We start from the raw sequence: 17294 nt of genomic DNA on the forward strand, positions 1-17294 counted from the left end.
GAGGAGATGGGAGGAGGAAGAGGAGGAAGAGGAGGAGGTAGAGGAAGAAGTGGAGGAGGAGGAGGAGGAGGAGGAGGAGGAGGAGGTAGAGGAAGAGGAGGAGGAGGAGGAAGAGGAGGAGGAGGAGGTAGAGGAAGAGGAGGAGGAAGAGGAGGAGGAGATGGGAGGAGGAAGAGGAGGAGGAGGAGGTAGAGGAAGAGGAGGAGGAGGAAGAGGAGGAGGAGGAGGAGGAGGAAGAGGAGGAGGAGGAGGAAGAGGAGGAGGAGGAGGTAGAGGAGGAGGAGGTAGAGGAAGAGGAGGAGGAAGAGGAGGAGGAGGAGGAAGAGGAGGAGGAGGAAGAGGAGGAGGAGGAGGAAGAGGAGGAGGAAGAGGAGGAGTAAATCACTGTTGGAGACTCTGAGGCGGAAGAGGAATCAGCTCTGGAGGAAGAAGAAGTAGAACCCCAGAATGAGAGCGGGTCCTCCGGCTCCTTCACACTTGTTGATCACCGTCTACCTCTGACCTCTCTGCGGGGTTTGGACCTCTTCCCGCCCGGTACCTCGTGTCTCCGTCCCGGGTCTGTTCCTGCAGGGTTCAGACTGAAAACAACACCCTTCAAAGACTTCATACTAACACACACACTCATCATCCAGCTGCACTGGATCGATAGTTCATCTTTTATTCATTCGGCTTCCAGAGCGGGGATCTCCGGGAACCTCCCCGAGCACAGCGCCTCTCCTCTCTCCTCTCCGCCGGCCGCAGCGCGCTCTGCTCGGTGCAGCCCGCCGGGTGGCACCGCTGTCTCCGGGGCGGAGGACTCTGATCTCTGCGTGGTGGTGGACGGATGTCTCCACGGTGAGTGGAGGAGGCTGGAACATTCATCGCAGGAAGCTGGATACACGATTAATATTTCAGCAGCTGTTTGTTTATCTGAGGTGGGAGGCTCCAGGAGTCACGCCGGCCTCACCCTCTCCTCTCTGCCGGCCGCAGCGCTTCTCCGCCGGGCAGCACCGCTGGGTGGCACCGCTGGCTCCAGCCGGTGGTATGACTCTCCACCGGGGGTTAGAAAACTAATCTCGTTTGCTTCACAAAGTCGTGACCTGGTTGTCTGCTCTGTATTTCTGGACCTGGATATAATTCTCTCCAGAAGCGCCGGGTGAAGCTGCAGGACTCAGGCCGAGCAGGGCGCTCTGTGGCCGGGCAGCGCTGGCATGTCTCTCCGCTGGGGCTGGATCATCTTCTAGAGAGCTCCTGAGCTGTTCTGCACCAGTGAACCCGGTCACACCCCGTGTTCTCCCGCTGCTCTCGGTGTGTGTGTGTGCTGGAGGAGGAAGACATGGCGGACTGCGGCCGGGCCAGACCAGCGGTGCTTGACTCCGCGGACAGCCGGACATCGAGCCCTCTGAGCGGGAAGAAGAGGTCTCAGCAGTCCCCCGGTCTCCGGCCCAGGTACCGGAGCTCCGCACCGGGCCACTGCCTCCGGAGGGTCACCCTCACCAAGCCCACCTTCTGCCACAGCTGCAGCGACTTCATCTGGGGCCTCATCGGCTTCCTGTGTGAAGGTAAGAACACATATTATTATTATATCATTCATTATTTATAGTAAATACTAAACCCCACATTAGTGTACATACTGGAGGGGTCCCAGTGAGACCTGAACCACCAGCCCTGACTGGTGCAGCTGCAGGTGACCCTGAACAAGGTGTGTTTCAGTCAGGTGGTTCTATCAGACATCAGGGTGGTTCTGTTCAGGTTTAACATAAAGAAAACACACTATTATATGACCTTTGACCTGGAGCTGGACCATGGGGTGTGAGACTGGATCCCAGACCGGATCACAGACCAGGTCCCAGACTGGATCACAGACCAAGTCCGAGACTGGATCCCAGACCAGGTTCCAGACTGGATCACAGACCAGGTCCCAGACTGGATCACAGACCAGATCACAGACGGATCACTGACCAGGTTCCAGACTGGATCACAGACCAGGTCCCAGACTGGATCACAGACCAGGTCCCAGACTGGATCACAGACCAGGTCCCAGACTGGATCAGGCTCAGTAGTAGTTTAAATCTTGTGTAATCTGGATTCACTGGAAGAAGAATCATCATCATCATCATCATCATCATCATCATCATCATCATCATCATCATCTGCAGCTGGAGAACATGTGAAACCAGGAAGGATCCTTCATTCATTCCTCTTCCTTCCTTCCTTTCCTTCATTTCCTTCCTTTCATGTCCCGTCTTTCTGTCCACCCCCTTTGCTTTTTTCTATTCCTTTCCTTATTTTCCATTTCCTTTCCTTTTCTCCTCTGTCCTTCCTTTCCCCGTCTTTCCATCCTCCCTTTACCATTTCCTTTCCTTTCCTTTCCTTTCCTCTCCTTTTCTATTCCTTTCCTTATCTTCCATTTCCTTTCCTTTCCTCCTCTGTCCTTCCTTTCCAAGTCTTTCCATCCTCCCTTTTTCCTTTCCTTTCCTTGTCTTTCTTTTCTTTTCCTTTCATTTCCTTTCCTTTCCTACTCTTTCATTCCTTTCCTTCCTTTTCATTGCCTTTAACTGTCCTTTCCTTTCCCCGTCTTTCCTTTTTTTTCATTTCCTTTCCTTTCCTTTCTTTTCCTTTCCTTTCCTTTCATTTCCTCCTCTGTCCTTCCTTTCCCCATCTTTCCTTTCCTTTCCTTTCCGTCCTTTTCCCATCTTTCTTTTCCTTTCTTTTGTTTCCCTCCTCACAAAGCCACGACTGAATCATGTATTCAACAGGCGAACTGAAGAGCAGATCCAACACACACACACACACACACACACACACTCCACTCTGCCCAGTAACACACTGGTCGTCCACGATCAGAGCTGCAGTCAAGTCGTGATTTACTTCCTCCTGGTTGGCATGGCAACAGGAGACATGACCATCATCATCATCATCACCATCACCATCATCATCATCACAAACAGCAGCATTAACAGCTGCAGCACAACACAACAACAACAACAACAACGCTGTTGCTGCTGCTGCTGTTGCTCGGCTGGATTACATAACGTTTCCTTCTTTAAGCCGTCGACTTGGATTAAAACGAACCGGTGATGTCATCAGAGTGCTTCATCTGGCTGTGAATATTTAATATATATTATAAATAATCAAAACGTTCATGTTTCCTGTCGTCACAGCGTCACATTTCACTGAAGGATAACTCTGGTTTATCACAGCCGGGCTCTTATTTTGGTAGTTTTGTCCTTTGTTTCCATCAGTAATAATAAAGTTTGTTTGAGATCTGTGAACATGTGACATCACTAACAATAAGTCAGAGAGGTAAACAAACAAAACCTCCATGTTGGACTAACTTATCAGGACGAGAAAACAACGTCAGACAGTCAGATTAAAACCCAAACTGTCGTTGTAAACATGCATCAGTGCTTCCACTCTGAGCCAGTGTACTGACTTTAGTGTTTCCTGTATAATGAGGGATTATTACGGCCTTTTAGGTGAGTTCACTTTGAGTTTGACCTGCAGATAAAAAGGTTTATATCAGTAGTTTGTGACGTTGTTGGCTGAGATAACTAAAACATGTTTCTCCCACAGTCTGTGACCAGTTAAACAGAGTTTCTCTGTTTCATTTGAATCATTTTAGAGGCATGAAGAGGTAATCTAGTAATACACAAGAAATTCTCTCCATGTACAATATTTAGTAGCTTATATACAGGGGAACAAAATAGTCCCTTCACTTTACACAATAAGGATTAATACAATAAAAGTATAGACGTAAACAAGTCAGTAAATTAGTATTAAATAGAGTAAAGTATGATGAATGAACGCAAGTATAAAGATGAGCCTCGTTTCATTAAAAACTGTAAACATAAAACTAGTGATGATAATACCTGCTGGAATAAAAATAGAAGTAAAAGATTGGAGGAAAGTCTGAAAACACGTCTTTACTGTCCTTTCAATCATTTTGTGACCCCTCAGGTTTAGCTCTGCTCGTCTCTCTGACCCATCAGACGTCTTTTTAGTGTTCACACATCTCAGATATTAACTCTATTATTATCACTAATGAACTGACATTTTCCATCATAAAGAGCGATTTACATTACATTCATATTCAGTATAAGACGTGTTAGCGGCGTGTTGGAGGAGCTGAACGTGGCTGATGTGTTCTTTAGATGAACCAGACAGACGTGTTGTTGATGAAGAGTCTCAGTGTGTGAAACTGTCCAGAGGTTTAACCACAGAAAAGACACTAAACACCAACAACAACACCACCACCACATCTTCCTCTTATTTAACTCAAAACCTCCTCTAGTGGCTTCATTTAAAAGCATTTTTAATACATGATATCATAGAACATTTATGCTTTTATTGAAAATTGTTGAAGTACGAACCCTGAACTCTGCAGAGTTCCCTCCTTTTGTCCGGATGAGAATAAGATAAAACATGTTTCCTCTTCTTTAATGATTAAACTGTGAGAGTCTGAACTGCACATCACTTAGTGACACATCAGCTCTCAATAATATTAATGATAGGGCTGTCATTGATTAAATGATTTAGTTGCGATTAATCACATATTTTTTATCTGTTCAATATGATTTGTCAAGTATTTAATCCTCTTATGGGAGTGGACAAATATGCTGCTTAAAAATGTATGTATATATTTATTACTATATTCAATTAACAACACAAAACAATGACATATATTGTCCAGAAACCCTCACAGGTATGCATTTAGCATAAAACAAAATGATGTCAGAGGTCAAGGGACCCCTTTGAAAATGGACATGAAAGTTTTTCCTCGCCAACATTTAGCGTAAGTTTGGAGCGTTATTTAACCTACTTCCTGACAAGCTAGTATGACATGGTTGGTACCGATGGATTCATCAGGTTTTATAGTTTACTATGATACCAGTATCTTCACTCTAGCTTTAAAAGTGAGCCCGCTATACGAATTTGCGTTAACGCGTTATTATCACGTTAACTTGACAGGTCTAATATCAAGACATATCTTGATTAATTTAATCAATTAATAAACAGTTATGGATTAAATACATTGGAAATGTCTGTTTTTGTCAGTGACAAATGAGAAATCTTCAATGGCATAACAAAATGTTTATTGTCTCATGGTTTATACCATTATATCACCCTCCAGTTGTCTGAAGCTGTTCATGTCTTTATATTATTTATTGTTGATAAATGTTTTTATGCTCTCAGTCAAGTCGCTCTTTAAAAATAGATTTTAATCTCATTGAGACTTTTTCCTGGTTAAATAAAAAAGAGGAAAAATAAACAACATAACATCTTTTTTCATAAAAGCAAATCTCTTATTTCATTTGTTACTTACATTTAATTTTGACATTGTAGTCACATGTTTTGCTGCCACTTCTTAATATTTAATTTCCGAGCACTTATTGACAAATATTCGCTTCTTTTGTCAAAGATTTCTCCAACAAATTACAAAATTATGTTTTAACACAGAGTGAAAATTGAATTAAAACAACCTCATAACTTTATTCATCAACCGCTGATCCAGTTTGAATTCTTCTGTTTTAGTTCCTCTGACTGAGTTGTAGATTTCAGTAAAGATGATGATGTAATCCAAACCACCTCAGATTGCAAAGGCTTGTGGGTTAAAAAGAGGTGAATGTTGACATCCGATAAGCAACAATTCCTCATGACGGGAACATGAAACATGAGAACTGTTTGTTCTTTATTTCCAAACGTCTTTAACCTGACTGAACCTTCAGGTCTGTAGTATCGTAGATACTCAAGAATCTACTGTAGAATCAAACCGACAGCCTGACGTGTCGCTGCCTTGCTCAGCAGCCTCTGACTCTCCTCTCTGTCTCCTCCTCCAGTGTGTAACTTCATGTGTCACGAGAAATGCCTGAAGACGCTGCGTTCGGCTTGTTCCTGCATGACTCCGTCGTTGGTCCGGGTGAGTAAAACAAACAGACCCGACATGATGTTTATTGATCAGCAGCAGAGCGCCGATCACTGAGGCCGACTGACTGCTGCAGCGATCAATAAACTAACGATCAACATGAGCAGACAGGTGTTTGCTCACCTGATCAGCAGGAGATCAGATTTAAGAGCTACAGACACTAACAAGATGTTTTATTCCTGTTTGTGACTCACAGACGGAGGTGGAAAGTAACTAAGTACATTTACTCAAGTGCTGTATTTAAGTACTAGTTCAAGGTACTTTATTTGAGTGTTTCCATGTTCTGCTACTTTATAATTCTACTCCACTACATCTCAGAGGTAGATATTGTACGTTTTACTCCACTACATTCATCTGGCAGCTAAATGTTGTCGAGGAAAAACTGTCATGTCCATCTTCAAAGGGGTCCCTTGACCTCTGACCTCCAGATCAGTGAATGTAAATGGGTTCTATGGGTACCAATGAGTCTCCCCTTTACAGACATGCCCACTTTATGATAATCACATGCAGTTTTTATTGCAGGCGAGGCGGGTCGCCTCCTCTTTAATCTGCTGCAGAAAACGCTGCAACTAAATGTAGGTTGTAAGTTATTAGATAAGTTTTAAATCTCAATTATTCTTATTAAAGAATCAGGAAACAAGACGATACTCACAAAAAAATAAAGAACATAACTTATCAGGACGAGAAACGTCAAACAGTCAGATTAAAAGCCAAACTGTCGTTGTAAACATGCATCAGTGCTTCCACTTTGACCCATTGTACTGACTCACAGATATCCTGTATAATGAGGGATTATTACGGCCTTTTAAGTGAGTTCACTTTGAGTTTGACCTGCAGATAAAAAGGTTTATATCAGTAGGTTGTGACGTTTTAGTACAGACATGTTCACTTTATGATCATCACATGCAGTCTTTATTGCAGGCGAGGCGGGTCGCCTCCTCTTTAATCTGCTGCAGAAAACGCTGCAACGAAATGTAGGTTGTAATTTCTTAGTTAGATAGTTTTAAATCACAATTATACTTATTAAAGATTCAGGAAACAAGACGATACCCACAAAAAATAGAATAATAACAGAAGAAACTTGTGTGTATATAAATATAAGTTTAAGTAGTTAAACAGGTCAGTTTTCTTTTGATTTGATTGAGAATTTGACTCCTTCCTGCTGCCTTTATGATCTCATATGTTTTGTTGGAAACCAGCTACGGGCCCTCAGAGTCCCGGAGTCCTAAGAGTCCAGGGGCCCTCAGAGTCCCAGAGCCCTCAGAGTCCAGGGGCCCCTGGGCCCCCGTCACCCAGCGCTAGATGCTGTTATATAACACGTCATGTTGTTTTAGTGATGCTGTTGATGCTGTAGTGATGCTGATACTGTGGATAATCCTAATCCCTCTGTGGAGCCACTAGATTAATTTTATGCTGAGGGACTGATGAAGATATTCTATTATTAATTACTTTGTTTTTTAACACTGGAGACAATCTCCACACAAGAAATACACAGCAATCTGTAAACCAATCAGCTCTCAGATCCCGGACGAGCCCCCAATTATGGGGCCCCAAAGGGCGTCACCTGAGGAGACACAGGAGAGGGCACAAAAACACAAAACACACGCAACACAGCACGACATAACATCGTCCATCCTCAGAAGTATTTTCATGTATTTATTGGCCTTTTGCACGTTGTTTATTTAGTCAAAATATGAACAAAAACTAAACAATCTTGGTTTTAATATGTACAGAAGCAGTAAGGGGCAAAATTTTGATTTTTTTTTTTCTAAGTTACTTTTAATTTACATAACTTGCTAACACTCTTTATATGTTATATATTTATTATATGTTTGGAGTGCATGTAGAAATTAAAACTCACCTGGTAGAAAACATGAATGCTTTAGTCTATTAATGACATGAGCTAGTGGTGCACTTCCCCTCTTGTGGACAAAATGAGTATTACAACAACAAACAACTTTTTCCCCGTGTTTTCAGAAATTAATTAAAAGTTTTTTAGCTTCTTTGGTCGTGTTAACGTACTTTAATTCTGCCCCTCAGTGAGTATTTCCAGCAGCAGGATGAACACGGTGTCGCGTTTTCGTTCCCGTTAGCTCCAGTAGAGTTTAATGTGTTACCGTCTGTGTCTCTGTCGCCCCCTGCAGGTCCCTGTGGCTCACTGCTTCGGCCCGGCTGGTCAGAAGAAACGTTTCTGTTGTGTCTGCAGGAAACAGACGGAGGGAAACACGGCGCTGCGCTGCGAAGGTCAGACCAGTTTCATCACCAGTTAAAACCAGTTAAAACCCGTTTAACCAGCATCTGATCTATCAAGTACTTTATCTATAAATAAACACTAATTAAACCTGTTTACAGTGCGGTGTGGAACAAAGAGATCAAACACAGTAATGAGGCGCTAGAGCGTCACTAATATAATAATATAATATGATAATTATAATAATAAAGGTGTGTGTTTCAGTGTGTGAGCTGCACGTCCACGCTGACTGTGCCGTCTTCAGCTGTGCAGACTGTCGTAGTCCTCACCTGGACAGGACTCTGGAGCAGGTGAGTGAGACGATCAACCACCGGAAACTCTCTAAAGGAAGACGATCCATTTCTACAGTACACCCGAGTCGTGTGTGTGTGTCAGATTAATGACTAATGGGATTGAGTGTTAGTCTGATTGATCACCTGACACCTGCTGCTGTCACACACTCTTTAATCAAACACTTCCAGTGAGACACTGAAGAGCTCTGCTGTCTGTTCGATCTGAGCTGATTGATCTGAGCTGATTGATCTGAGCTGATTGATCGGTCACACCCTCTGATTAAAGTCAATAATATGAAGCTCCTGTAGAGCTCCTCTCATCCAGGATCTACTTTCTGCCCCTGCAGGATACGTTCCACCACCACTGGAGGGAGGGGAACCTGGCGTCAGCGGCGAGGTGTGATGTGTGTCGCCGTTCCTGCGGTTCGTCTGACGTCATGGCGGGGATGAGGTGTGAGTGGTGCGGCATCACGGTAAGAACCAGCTGAACCACATCAAACCAGACCTCCAGACCTCCAGACCTCAAATTAAGTCAGTGTTAGTATTTATGCAACAGACAGGCTTATTAATTAGACCAGTCTAACCTGACAATCTAAGACCAGCCTGAGGCCAAGACTAGTCTTAAACTAAGTTTATGCAACGTTGAGTTTCATTTTCACTGTACAAAGTAAACGTAGTAGTTTTAAGCCCAACCAGCCTAACTATAATGGTTTTGATGCAGAAAATAAAGTGACATCAAGCTGTGGTAAGTGATGAGTTGGGATGAGAACGTGTATCTCTGTCCTGTCCTGTCGTCTCTGCAGAGCCACGCGGCGTGTTACCTCAGCGTGCCACCAGAGTGCACTCTGGGACGTCTGGGCGGCATGCTGCTGCATCCGGCCTGCGTCCGCCTCGACTCCAGAAACTTCAGCAAGATGCACTGCTACCGCATCACGGAGAGCTGCAGCAACGACCTGGGTACACACACACACACACACACACACACACACAGCTCCTGACCACATCCTGTGTGATGCTGCAGAAACACTCGCCTCATTTCCTGACAGCTTCGCTTCTTCATCTGAGCTGTGAAACTAGAAATTAGTTTTTTTCACCAAATCCTGACGTGAATAATGAAGACTGTGTTTGTGAGAATGTTTTTAAACAAACATGTTCAGTGTCTGAACGCTGAGCTGCAACCAGACTCCATGCACATTTCACCAGATTTAAAGGAGGACGTCAGAAAACTCACTCAGTTAATGAAACAAAAGGAGCAGGTGGACTCATCCTTTAAGTCATCACTGGAAAAAATCTTGTGAAGAAGTGAAAACTACCGTTATACAACAAAGTACAGTGCAACAAGTAAAACTAATATAAAAACTATATGCTAGTTTAAACTACGTTAAGATAAGATCAACTTTATTAATCCAGAGGGAACTGATGTGCAGCAGTCGCAGTAGCAATTAAAACAAAATATAGACAATAAAGATCATCGATAATGTGCAAAAACCAAATGTACTGTACACATACCAAAATTAAAAGATTAAAACTATTTATTTAAAGGTTTTGCCAGAACTTTGGCTACTCATTGTAAGTAGTAAATATCAAAATCCTATTTGTACACTGTATTTATTTACCAGATAAAAGTCTGACTGAGCTTAATAAACAGGCCAAAACGGACACATAGCAACAGTTATTAGAGAATAAATGCAACACAAACATCATAAACCGGCTCAGAAAACTGTCTTAACTTGAATTCTTTCAGTCCTCCAGGTGTTGGAGGTGAACAGGAAGTGTATTTATTTTCTGTGTATTGATTTACCGTCATGTTGCCAAGTTGTTGTTCCAGTAATCTCTCCGACTGACTGGTTCTCTCCATGTTTCTATCAGATAACCTGGATGATGTTGATCCGTCTGCTGCTGCTGCTTGCAAAGACGGTCAGCCGGCGGCTCCAGAGTCAGGTCAGTCCACCTGTTAGATAGGCCTGGGACGATTCACCTCTGTTGATACTATCATGATATTTGGGTGCCGATACGATATGTATTGAGATTTATTGTGATTGTTGTTAACTTTTTTAACACCAGACCATGAAGGGAACAAGTACAATCATCCACTTCTAGGGACTTTTACTTTGTAAAATCTCTAAATGAATCCAGTATAAATGTTTGATTTCCAGCATGTATGTAATCAGAGATGTCCTGAAGTCAAATATATCAGGATCATTGTCAGGAATTATTTATTATCCAGCAACCCAAAACTCAAAGAATAAAGACATTTCCCTCACAGATTAGTGTATTTCTTTTTAATTTATAATGTTTTATACTTCTGGTGAATATAATCCATCAATCTGATTTCCATAGATGTATTTAGTAAATACAGTTCTCTTTGTTAACACCTTATTTTGAAAAGCTGACGTAGTCCCACGTGTCTACTTCCTCTAACTTCTCCAAGGTGGTCTCTAGCTCTCCCGTCAGCTCCGTTCTCTTTATCCATCCATGGTCAGCTCCATCGGGGCCGTTTCAATGCAGAGAACACAAATGTCAGTATCTGGGTGCTCTACAGTCGTAGCGTCGGCCCATTTGACCACGGAGACGAGAGCGGTGGACGGCTCCACCGCAACGTTACCGCCGTACCATAACGTTACCGCCGTACCATAACGTTACCGCCGTACCATAACGTTACCGCCGTACCATAACGTTACCGCCGTACCATAACGTTTCCTGATAACTTTTTTCGGATATTTTGCAGACATTTTTCAGACTTTTATTCAGATATATATCGACATATAACCTTTTTTCGGACGTATTTCGGCCTTTTTTAGCCCTTTTTTGGAACATTTTTGGGGCCATATTTCGGACATAAATCAGCCATTTTTTCAAGATTTTTGTTTCCTGACTTATTTTCAGACATATTTTGGTATTTTTTAGAAGTTAGCATGCAGCTTTAGCTCTGCTCTGTGTAGCTCTGCTCTTCCTGTCAATGTGTGAAACCCAAAGTGTTTCCATCCTTTACTGGATGTGTAGTGTTTACCACGCTGGATTTAACATGTGTCCAAACTCACAGAACTTTATTTTGAAATTTGATAGAGAAGAATATTTCCATTCAAAGGAACGATGCAGAAGATTTCAGAGGAAGTTCTTGTGAAAAATCCAGATTGTAAAATGTTGTGTGTGTGTGTGTGTGTGTGTGTGTGTGTGTGTGTGTGTGTGTGTGACCTGCAGGTAAACAGCTTCTGAAGGTGTTTGACGGTGATGATGCCGTTAAGCGCGGCTGCTTCCGATCGGTTTCTATCAATCGAGCTACGAGAAACGAGGATGTGGTGGTGAGAGTTCCCTAAAACATTTCACACACACTATTACTACATTACTACTACTATTACTACTACCAGTACTACTACTATCGCCACTACTACTACTACTAATACTAGTACTACTATCACTTCTACTACATACTGTATGCATCTGTTTTACAAACAAAAAGCAGGTAATTATATTTCTGTAAAATATGTTTTTAAGTAATAAAATGCAGCGTTTAACTGTCGTAGCAGTGAGATTAAATCGCAGACTAATAACTGATATTAATTAAATATCCATCATCAGTCTTCTGCCTCTCAGGAAACAACAGGCTGCGGGCTAACTGCTGATTTACAGGTTATTATTAGGTTATTATTCTAATAATAAAGACGCTGAAATTGAACATCTATCAAAGTAAAGGCAGCAAAGGACTGTGTTTCTGATGATTTCTGAGAAATAAAATATAAAATAAAATTATAATAAAATAAAAAATACTGAAATTTAGTCCTAATCATTTTGATTATAAAGTGTTATTATTTTGAGGTCAATTTAATATAATAATATTTATTTATTTGTATGATTAAATGAATAAAGTCTTGGTCTAACGCTGCAGTACCCGTGTTGTCCTGCAGGAAGCGGCGCTGAGGGCCTTCTACCTCCCCGATGACCCTCAGGACTACGATCTGCAGGAGGCTGGCGGGAGCAAGCGTCTCCATAGCGACGACATCCTCAACCGTAACGGCAGCACCGACAACCGGAGCTCCCTGAAGGATGGAGGTGACGCCTGGCTGCTGAGGGCCAAACCCAGAGACGCCGAGGTCATAAAGGTGTACGCCGGCTGGCCCAGGTGAGACCAACTGAACCACCTTTTAACCAGTAAATAAAACCAGTCTAACATACTGGTGTTTATTTACAGTTTGTTAATGGTCTCTACGGCTGTGTGTCTCAGATCGGGTGCAGCTTCCGTCTCCGTCACTAAGAGCAGCACAGCAGCTTCAGTCCTCACCGAGGTCCTCAGTCAGCTGGACAGACCGGTAACTGAGTCTCTACATTAAATACATATTTATTCATTCATATTCTTTTTATATTTTAGCTTAAAAAATAAAGTTGCCCATCATAAAAGGACATCACAGTTTAAGCTTTATTTAAACTGCAGGTGTTTTTTAGAGCTTCAAGATTTTACTTTCAGTTTGAAGTGACTCTACTGAAAGTTGTCAATAATAATACTTATTTATCTTTTTATTGTCTCTTCATGGTCAGTTTAAGCAGCACCATCCTGTCTGAATACAGTGTGTTCTCTGTGTTGTTTCAGGAGGAAGAGGCGTCCCGTTTCAGCCTGATGGAGGTTTACATGAGCAGCAAACAAGGTGAGCGGTAACCTCAAGAATAAAAGACTCACAGAAACACCAGACTGGTCCTTTAAAACCCTCTGAGGTCTCTGCAAAGTGACCAAACCTGCAGCAGCTGCAAATGATGAAGCAGAACTGGAGCTGAATTTGTGCTGAAAAGATAAAAAAGTGCTAAATCCAATCACTAGAGAAGCATCCCATAACATCTTATAATCATAAACCACCTCTGCCTAAAAATAAACCTTAAATTCAGTCATCAGTTCAGTGTGTGATGATGACTCATGAGTGAAGGTGGTGACGTCTCTTCGTCTGTCCTCCAGTCCAGAGACAGACGCTGACTCCTCAGGAGAAGATTCAGGACAAGCTGCAGGAGATCAGGAAGGTAGGAGGACATTTAACGTAACTCTATAACGTACATAATGATGCTCATGACCTCTTGATTCTACCCAGTTTCAGAGAATAAGCAAGCGATCATTGTTGTCTCCCAGGTGTCTGTGCGTCAGATGAACCAGACTCGGTTCTACGTGGTGGAGAACAGGAAGCGGGCGGTGCAGGTCAACCTGCTGATCGGAGGACTGACCCCCCTGCTGACTAAAGACGAGTACGTCCAGCTGATCCAGGAACACCTGACCATCAAGAGTGAGTGAGAGCCGGCGATGACGTCACCCGAGACACATTTAACCTGAGCGCAACACGTCACTTCCTGTTTCTCTCTGTGCTTCTGTCTCTGCAGGTCACCTGGTCACCATCGGCCACGTCTACACCAGTCAAGGTGAGACGGATTTAATGTGCAGAGCTGAGATCAGTATTATCTCTTACAACTCAGACAGTATTTTCATTTTTCAGTGTAATAGTGAGACTTTACTTCTCTTAAAAAGCTGCTGAGGAGCTGAAAATGTCTCCTACAAGCTCAGTGTTTAACAACCTTTGCTGGCTTGTAACTCATTAAAACAAGTTAAAACAAAGATTGATTTTGGTTCCTTGTTTTAATAATTAGCAAAAAGCATGAAACGCCTAAAATTATCTCGTGATACTCAAGAAAAAAGATTACAGCAAAGTCTAGCAGAAATCTGTTTTCCTTTAGTTAGTTAGAACTGTTGGTAGTTTCATTTATAACAAAACATCTTATTTTATAAACTCTTTATATAAATCTTCATTTGTAAAGTAACTAAAGCTGTCGGATACATGTAGTGGAGTAAAAGTAGAAAGTAGCATGAGAAGAAAATAAATCATTACAAAATCATTGCATTGCAAAAATATCAATGATAAGGCAAAGAACGCGCCGCAACATAATCATCATATGTAAATCCAAAAGCAATATTTTTATGTGAGGAGAAAAAGTAAATAAATCTGATTAAATAAAAGAAAGGAAAAGTAAAAAATTTAATTTGAATAAAATAAAAGCAAGGAGAAACAGCCAAAACAAACCACATGATGATAATGATAATAATAATAATAATAATAAAATAAAAGCAAGGAGAAACAGACAAACAAACAGACAAAATAATAATGATAATAATAATAATAACGGGAAGTAAATAAGTGAATGGAAAATAAACTGAAATTCATTAAAATAATAATGATGATCATAAAGAAAGGAAATGCATAATATTATTATAATAAAATATGTACTAACACATTAATAGGTAGATGAATATATATGTGTGTGTGTTCAGGTGCGGTGGAGCTGCAGATCTCGTGTTTCTCTGAAGCAGAGAGGATCTACATGTTGGCTAAAGACACCACCGTCAACAACAAGACGCTCACTGCGCTCGTTATTCCAGAGATCGTGGTGAGAATCATTTAATAGAACTACAAACACTAACCAGGTTGATACTAGAGCAGTGACTAAATGAAGCTGTTGTGTGTCAGACCAATAAGCTGGGAGACGACGTCTGTCCTCTGCTGGTGTTCGTCAACCCAAAGAGTGGCGGTCTGAAGGGCAGAGAGCTCCTCTACAGCTTCAGGAAGCTCCTGAACCCTCATCAGGTCTTTGACATCTCCAACGGAGGACCGCTGGCTGGGTGAGGATATCTCAGTAGATCACTGGATGTTCACAGGAAGATCAGGGAGGATGTTTCTATTTATTGATTGGAACTTTTAAGGGATCATATTGGTGATTGATTTCAGTTTATCATCGTATGAACTTTGTCTATTGTCCCAGGAAGTACACTGTTTCACATACTGTACATAAAGAAACACAACATTCAACCAAACAACGAAACAAATGCTGCCTTCATGTTGTAGTCATCATTTGCAGTGATTACAGACGTCCCATAGACTATAATACGAGATCAAATGTTTCTGATGTTCCTGTTCTTCTCCTGTGGTGCAGCCTCCACACGTTCCGAGGGGTTCCCAGGTTCCGGGTGCTGGTCTGTGGGGGTGATGGGACGATGGGCTGGGTGCTGGGAGTACTGGAGGCCGTCCGGCACAAACTGGTGTGTCGAGAGCCGCCCATCGGCATCGTACCGCTGGGAACAGGTCGGACCAACGCCGCTCCAGTTTAAAGTCTTCACTTAGTTTGACGGACTCTGCTGAGGTTAGAGGTACTGACGTCTGTCCCGTCTCGTCCAGGTAACGACTTGGCTCGCGTCCTGCGTTGGGGACCGGGTTACAGCAGCGAGGACCCCCACCACATCCTGGTCTCCGTGGACGAGGCAGACGAGGTTCTGATGGACCGGTGGACCATCCTGCTAGACGCTCAGGACATCTCTGAAGACGGCAGGGACAACGGCTTCCTGGAGCCGCCCAAGGTCTGATCTGCTGCCAGTTACACAAACGTAGACAAAGTCATTGTCTTGAATATAACTTAATGTCAGACTTGATAAAGACACTTAGATGTACCTGTTGCATAAAGCTTCCCTACGAGTGACTAATGTAAGACTGACTTAGATTGCCTGACGCACAATGCATTATGGGAGAAAACTTAAGTATGGGAGGAAATAACAGCATAAACGGTAATTAGAACCGTTAAAGATGTTCAGAAATAACTCAAGAATATGGTACAAGAATATAAAAAGGAATGCATTAACAGTTGAAATATGTCATAATATATAATTCTCTCTTGTATTATAATATATATAATATGTTGAATATATAATTATTTTACAGATTTTCTAGAAATTTTTGCAAAAAGAGTTTTGCAAAACATCTGGATGTAAACGTGGCTACTATACTGTAGCAGGTTTAAATGTGTCTTTGTGTCTCAGATTGTGCAGATGAACAACTACTTTGGTCTGGGCATCGACGCAGAGTGCAGCCTGGACTTCCACCAGGCCCGAGAGGACGAACCGGATAAATTCACCAGCAGGTAAACACTTAACTTCATATTCAGGTGGTTCAGACGGAGCTGAGACGTGTTTCTGCTAATAAAACCTTCATTTACAGGTTCCATAACAAAGGAGTGTACGTGAAGGTCGGCCTGCAGAAGATCAGCTCCACCAGGAGTCTCCTCAGAGAGCTGCAGCTTCAGGTGGACACTCAGGACGTCCCGTTACCCAACATAGAGGGGCTCATCTTCCTCAATATACCCAGGTAATATACCCCAATATAGAGGGGCTCATCTTCCTCAATATACCCAGATAATATACCCCAATATAGAGGGGCTCATCTTCCTCAATATACCCAGATAATATACCCCAACATAGAGGGGCTCATCTTCCTCAATATACCCAGATAATATACCCCAACATAGAGGGGCTCATCTTCCTCAATATACCCAGATAATATACCCCAATATAGAGGGGCTCATCTTCCTCAATATACCCAGATAATATACCCCAACATAGAGGGGCTCATCTTCCTCAATATACCCAGATAATATACCCCAACATAGAGGGGCTCATCTTCCTCAATATACCCAGGTAATATACCCCAACATAGAGGGGCTCATCTTCCTCAATATACCCAGGTAATATACCCCAACATAGAGGGCCTCATCTTTCTCAATATACCCAGGTAATATACCGAATATAGAGGGCCTCATCTTCCTCAATATACCCAGGTAATATACCCAACATAGAGGGGCTCATCTTCCTCAATATACCCAGGTAATATACCCAATATAGAGGGGCTCATCTTCCTCAATATACCCAGGTAATATACCCCAACATAGAGGGCCTCATCTTCCTCAATATACCCAGGTAAAATACCCCAACATAGAGGGCTCATCTTCCTCAATATACCCAGGTAATATACCCCAATATAGAGGGGCTCATCTTCCTCAATATACCCAGATAATA

The 17294-nt window shown here is 42.5% G+C and overlaps 1 protein-coding gene across 1 annotated transcript in view; it reads left to right on the forward strand.

The window, feature by feature from the left end:
- The first annotated feature begins 1284 nt into the window (after positions 1-1284).
- Positions 1285-17294, forward strand: part of LOC119494602 (diacylglycerol kinase theta) — a 21201-nt gene continuing 5191 nt past the window's right edge. The window contains exons 1-20 of the mRNA XM_037780608.1: positions 1285-1541; positions 5820-5899; positions 8050-8149; positions 8361-8446; positions 8776-8901; positions 9232-9385; positions 10298-10369; positions 11630-11730; positions 12334-12548; positions 12651-12735; positions 13014-13068; positions 13371-13432; positions 13539-13689; positions 13784-13822; positions 14727-14842; positions 14923-15074; positions 15386-15534; positions 15628-15806; positions 16263-16363; positions 16441-16587. Of these exons, the coding sequence (XP_037636536.1) occupies positions 1316-1541; positions 5820-5899; positions 8050-8149; positions 8361-8446; positions 8776-8901; positions 9232-9385; positions 10298-10369; positions 11630-11730; positions 12334-12548; positions 12651-12735; positions 13014-13068; positions 13371-13432; positions 13539-13689; positions 13784-13822; positions 14727-14842; positions 14923-15074; positions 15386-15534; positions 15628-15806; positions 16263-16363; positions 16441-16587 (2396 nt within the window). The 5' untranslated portion in view covers positions 1285-1315. The remainder of the gene's footprint in view (positions 1542-5819; positions 5900-8049; positions 8150-8360; positions 8447-8775; positions 8902-9231; positions 9386-10297; positions 10370-11629; positions 11731-12333; positions 12549-12650; positions 12736-13013; positions 13069-13370; positions 13433-13538; positions 13690-13783; positions 13823-14726; positions 14843-14922; positions 15075-15385; positions 15535-15627; positions 15807-16262; positions 16364-16440; positions 16588-17294) is intronic.

The sequence above is a fragment of the Sebastes umbrosus genome, chromosome 9, assembly GCF_015220745.1.
Source record: "Sebastes umbrosus isolate fSebUmb1 chromosome 9, fSebUmb1.pri, whole genome shotgun sequence".
Lineage (NCBI taxonomy): Eukaryota > Metazoa > Chordata > Actinopteri > Perciformes > Sebastidae > Sebastes > Sebastes umbrosus.